The sequence below is a fragment of the Sinocyclocheilus anshuiensis genome, unplaced genomic scaffold, assembly GCF_001515605.1.
Source record: "Sinocyclocheilus anshuiensis isolate Anshui unplaced genomic scaffold, SAMN03320099.WGS_v1.1 scaffold1001, whole genome shotgun sequence".
NCBI lineage: Eukaryota > Metazoa > Chordata > Actinopteri > Cypriniformes > Cyprinidae > Sinocyclocheilus > Sinocyclocheilus anshuiensis.
Genome location: NW_015557116.1, coordinates 153,689 through 159,836, shown reverse-complemented (window position 1 = coordinate 159,836; position 6,148 = coordinate 153,689). Strand labels below are relative to the sequence as shown.

The 6,148-nt window shown below is 37.6% G+C and overlaps 1 protein-coding gene across 1 annotated transcript in view; it reads right to left on the bottom strand.

Annotated features, from left to right (window-relative positions):
- Positions 1 to 6,148, bottom strand: part of LOC107677745 (NACHT, LRR and PYD domains-containing protein 12-like) — a 39,026-nt gene that overhangs the window by 28,829 nt on the left and 4,049 nt on the right. Inside the window, exons 3-4 of the mRNA XM_016472763.1 lie at positions 5,271 to 5,785; positions 2,007 to 2,177 (exon numbers count right to left, since the gene is read on the bottom strand). Coding sequence (XP_016328249.1) covers positions 2,007 to 2,177; positions 5,271 to 5,785 — 686 coding nt within the window. The remainder of the gene's footprint in view (positions 1 to 2,006; positions 2,178 to 5,270; positions 5,786 to 6,148) is intronic.

Genomic DNA, 6,148 nt, shown 5'->3' with positions numbered 1-6,148 from the left:
TTTTTTGTTGGGGGGGGGGGGGGTGTCTGTGATTGTTTTGATTGTATTATGTTAAGTTGACAAGTTAATGTTATGTGTTGTGTTATGTATGCATCTACAGTGGAAACAAATTTCCTCTTGAGAGCAAATAAATTATCATTCATTCATTCATTTAGATCCATGTCTCTCTCTGCCTATGTCCTTATTCTGCATGAATAAACACACTATTTTAAATGCCCTTTTTATGCTATTAAAGGTTCTTAATTTTGTTTTTGCGGTCTCTTACAATAGGTTTACATGCATCCAGGGTAAAAAAAAAAAACGTACATTTTCTCACAATATACGTTGTAACATAACCTCTTTTCTCAGTGTCAAGAACGATTCATTCAAGGATTCAGTCTTTCTAAACCCCACCTTTCCGAGAGCCTACGCTGCTCTGATCTCTTTTGTGATTGGTCTACTGCTTACTGCTTATCTGAATTTCAGCACCAGAGGCTTCCTCAGCACAATATATATATTGATACGAACAGTAATGGCAGCCTCTCACAAATCTCACAGCTTACCCGCACGCTATGAACTGAACTGCTTCCGCATCAATGAACACGAAAGCTCACTTGCTCTGCTCTTTCCTTAAACACTTTGAATAGGAAGGTGACGTAATTTTGGTCTAGAATCGAAATGGCGAATAATCTGCTGAATTTTAACCACTGAATTTGTGGAAGCGAATTTGGAAAATAAAATGAAATAGACCGAAATTTGCCTGTCAAATATTATACATCGTATGTTTAAACAGATTGAATTTTTTGGAAGTGAATTCTGGAAGGTGAATATGAATGATTGAATTTTTAATTGTGAAAATGTGTGTGAAATATTTTGTATTGAATTATTCACAGCTTAAATAAACAACTATGTTAGATTTCAGGACCTAAAAATGCAAGCCCTGGAAATACAAGGCATTAAAATGCAAGCACTGTTAATGCAATGCATTATTTTTTCAGTTAGTGCTATTCAACATGATTTTTTTGTTTCAAAGACATATGGCATTGTTTTACTTCCATATTGCCCCATCTTTAATGATTATGTATTTTGCAAATCCCTCATTGAAGATTTGCGATGCTACTGTGCTGTCATTGTAACACCATTGTGTCGCAATGCAATCAATGGCTGTCCACATTGGACATGACAAAGTGACAGTTGCTCACATTCGGTATAGAAACGTTGTAAAATAAATTTTTCACCACTGACTCTTCACATCCTAATCCTTTGAGAGTACATGAAAAGTGGTTTTGCTTTCACAGCACAGAAAACAGCCTCTTTTAGACATCGCGACAACACAAATCAAATCTTCCAGGCCTTGGCTACAACTATACAGTGTTTGAAGGCGGTCAAAGTATGCACAGTTCGCGGGCAGCCAATGATGATCATTATGTGTAACAAATGTGTTACAAACCTATGTAGGTTTGTGCAGAAAATCACACTGGAATTACTGATGACTTATTTCAATCTGTTCTTTCTATCGGTAGATAACTACATTTGTACAACTTTTACATTCACAATCAGCTATATTACACACTACATGAAAAGTAATATCTGTAAAAGCATAATAGGGGCACTTTAAAGTTAATATGTATATAACATATAATAAAGCTAATACAAATATAAAATATTCATGCAATGTGCAATCTAGAAATCAATTTTTGTTCCAAGGAGCTATGATATAGTGATACACCCCTGTATAACCAAACTTTGTTGTGTGCCATAAAAAGTTAGTTTAACCACTGTGGTTAAATGAAGTAAAATAAAAACAATAGTGATTTGCAATACCTATAAATAAAGGTAATCACTCAATAAAAAGGAATACCAAAAATGGTTAAGCAACCTCCATTGAATCACTTGAGGTGGATTGACCCATTCTATTTTGCAAATAGTTCACTAGCTCACTTAATCTGTGATGGGGTTCTGAGGATTTAATTGACTATTCATTAACATATTTCAACATACTGAATGAACCAATGTAAAACTCAAACCTCAGTATGTTCAGTTGACAGTCTGAATTTTTCAATCCAACAGACAACAGCTTCACTCCTGAATCCTGCAGGTCATTATTCAGGTCCAGCTCTCTCAGATGGGAGTTTGATGATTGCAGAGCTGAAGACAAACTTTCACAGTGCTGATCAGAAAGATGACATCCAGCAATTCTGTAACAAAGGATAACAATGCAGTGAAGGGGTGATGGGTGGCTAATGATCATTCCAATGATCATCTGAAAACTTTAATGAAAGGACATTAGCTGGAGTCTAAATATGGAGCTGTGAAAGTGTGAGATGAAATACAGCTGCAGTGGCTTCCTCTTAACTGCTACCATTAAACCGAGTTGAGACAGCTCAAAGGAAAACAGTGTTTCAGATTCATCTGAACTGCTTTCATGCACCCCACCAAAGACTTCACAACAGACTTCTGCTCTATCAGCACTAACCATAACCACATACACAATCATTCAAACATAACTTTTCATTATGTTTACATTATATTTATTAATTTATTTATGTTTTAAAGCTGTCTTTTATTTGCACCATTCCATTGCTGCTGTAATCTGTATGTATGTATATGTATATATATATATATATATATATATAGTAGCTTAAAATTAACACGTGTAGCTTAAAGGGGACCTATTATGCAAAATTCATTTTTGCATGGTGTTTGGACATAAATGTGTGTTGGCAGTGTGTGTACACAACCACCCTATAATGATAAAAATCCACCCACTCCTTTTTTTTTAATCCCCATAAATCATAAGCAGTGTCTCCCAACTACCTGTTTTCCGACTTGGTGCTAATGTGACGTCACATTAGCCACAGGCCCCGCCCATTAATGTTGACAGACACTGCTGTTTTAACATAGAACCGCCCTGAGCGAGTTCACAGTGAGTTGTACACAGTCCGCCATTGCTGCACTGACCAGAATGTCTCCTAAGCATTTTAGGTGTTCTGTAGCTGGATGTATGAATCCACATCGCTCTCTCCTTACTCCCGAAATCTGAGCCGCTTGAAGACAAGGTGGATTAATTTTGTTTTCGAAGAAAATGCTCCCTCAACTCTACCGAAATTCATCGTTTACACCATCTAGAAGAAGTAAGTATCACGCGTTTGTTTTCCAAATTGCCTTTCTGAAAGAGCTTCTTGGCACTCTGTAAGGCTAATGTTGCCAAAGCTACCATTGTCTTGTCAGTTTTCACTGATGCTGCCTTCACGTGCTACCAGAATGATCGTGAATAGGAATGTGGTAGTTAAAACTGCATATGAAAGCAATGTGAAGTCGACCGCTGGAATTAGTTGAGCTCATAATCACAAGGTGGGGCTTATAAAGTTTGTATGGCACCATGAGTTTGAAAGCAATGTGAAGTCGACTGCTGGAATTAGTCGAGCTCATAATCACAAGTGGGGCTTATAAAGTTTGTATGTCACCATGAGTTATTTTTATCGCGCCGTGCTCCCATCTGTGTAATTCATAAAGTGCATTTTTTATGCACAGTACAATCAGATGACTGACTTTTAAACCGAGTGCGTTTTCAGTAAAGATAACAGGCTTGTACTAATAGTGGAGTGTTTATATGCAAAGGTATTGCCGGAGCTTGAGCTCTTGAAGCTCCGCCCTCTTCTCCGGGAGCACCAGCTCATTTGCATTTAAAGGGAAAGACGAAAACGGCGCGTTTTAGCTCATACCCTAAAAGTGGCAATTTTAACAAGCTATAAAAAATGATCTGTATGGTATTTTGAGCTAAAACTTCATACACACACACTGGGGACATCAGAGACTTATTTTACATCTTGTAAAAAAGGGGCATAATAGGTCACCTTTAATATTTAAAGGTTTCAAGTGAAATGTTGTACCAAGTGAGATAAAGTTTGTATGTCACCATGAGTTATTTTTATCGCGCCGTGCTCCCATCTGTGTAATTCATAAAGTGCATTTTTTATGCACAGTACAATCAGATGACTGACTTTTAAACCGAGTGCGTTTTCAGTAAAGATAACAGGCTTGTACTAATAGTGGAGTGTTTATATGCAAAGGTATTGCCGGAGCTTGAGCTCTTGAAGCTCCGCCCTCTTCTCCGGGAGCACCAGCTCATTTGCATTTAAAGGGAAAGACGAAAACGGCGCGTTTTAGCTCATACCCTAAAAGTGGCAATTTTAACAAGCTATAAAAAATGATCTGTATGGTATTTTGAGCTAAAACTTCATACACACACATTGGGGACATCAGAGACTTATTTTACATCTTGTAAAAACGGGCATAATAGGTCACCTTTAAAATAAATGGCAATGAAACCGTTGCTTTAACCAATCAGATTTTGAGTTGGCGACACCGGGGCCATCTAGCAGGCATACAATAACGTCGGCATTTTCACGCCCTTTGATTGGATGGTCAGAAAGTGTACTAGTAGTCAGAGCTAGCAAACAGCACACTGTAAATCCTTTTTGTTGTTTTCACAGTATTATTACTGTATTCTCAGGTTTCTTACTGTATACTATGTGTACAGTATGTTATTGTAGATTTTCAATGCATTCTGGGAAATTATTAGCCTACCGTAAATATAAATACAGTAAATGTCCTATCTAAAAGACCACGAAAAACAACCACACACCTCCTCGGCAATGGCTCTGTGACGATGATTCCTCGTGAAGATGAAAGCCCACTAGAGTATGGTAGGATAATTTTAATTTTTGACTTTTTTATCACTTTATACGTTTTATTCTGATCTTATTTCCAAGATATAAAGCCACGTTTAAGTATCCATAAGAATATCTAAGGAGTGCTCCGTTTCCGAGTCGAGCTGTGCTAACTGGCCTTTTCCTCTGGCAGCGGTGCTGGCAGACTGGCAGGAAGACTCATTGTGAAGATGAAAGTCAGAAGGATACGTTAAATTAGCAGGTATACGTTAAAACACATGTATACACATTTCTTCATTGTTTTGTATGAATTATTTTAATGTTACTTGCTCACTTTCCCAGTAAAGCTGTGTTAACTAGTATTTATCTCCCGCAGCTCGCTGGCAGACTTGCGGGGAGACTCGTGAAAACAAAAAGCCGTACGAGTACATTAAATTGTTAGGTCAACTTTAAAACATGCAATCGCCTTATTTGTTTTATACTAATGTTATTTGCCAGGTATTCATACATTTGACTTAATAAATGTCTCATATGTATGTAATACTTCAGTTTACTTTTACTTACCTATACATCTGTTTATAATTAAATAGAAATCTGTTTATTCAAAAAAATACTCACATAGCTTTTTTGCAGTTAATTACAGCTGGTATCAGTCTCCTTCTTCCCACATTTGATGTGTTGTATTTCATCAGATCCAATTCATCCAGCACTTCCTCTGACATTTGAAGAATGTAGGTTATTGCTGAGCAGTGACCAGGGGAGAGTTTATTTTCTGAATGTTTGCCAGATTTCACAAACTCCTCAATCTCTTTGTACAAAGTTTGATCATTTACTTCAAGAAGACAGAGGAACAGACTGATGGATCTCTCAGCTAAGAGACCATAACTTTCTTTAATTTTGTCTTTAATGTACTGTGTGATTACTTTGATGGTCTCTGAGCTGTTTTCTGTTTGTGTCAGTAGATCATCTAAGAGTCTTTGATTGGACTCCAGTGAGATACCCAACAGGAACCGCAGAAAAAGATCAAGGTAACCATTTTTACTCTGAAGAGTTTTAGTAACTGCTGATTTTAGAAGCTCACACAAAGAGTATGGCTTAGACATGCACCTCTCATGTCTGTTATCCAGAAAAAACTGCAATGACTCCATTTTCTTCATCAGATGGGAGTAAAGCACATAGAAAGCAGCTAGAAACTCCTGAAAGCTCCGATGTATGAAGCAGTAGACCTTCCTGTGCTGAATCACAGATTCTTCCTTAAAGATCTCAGTGCAAATCCCAGAATACACTGAGGCATCAGTGATGTCTATGCCGCACTCAATCAGGTCCTCCTCATAGAACATCACATTGCCCTTCATCAGCTGTTTGAAAGCCAGTTCAGCAAGTTTCACAATCACTTCTCGGTTGGACTGCAGGAGTTTCCCTGGATCTCTCTCCTCATACTTCTGGTTCCTCATGTTTATCTGAATCAGCAGGAGGTGGATGTACATTTCAGTCAG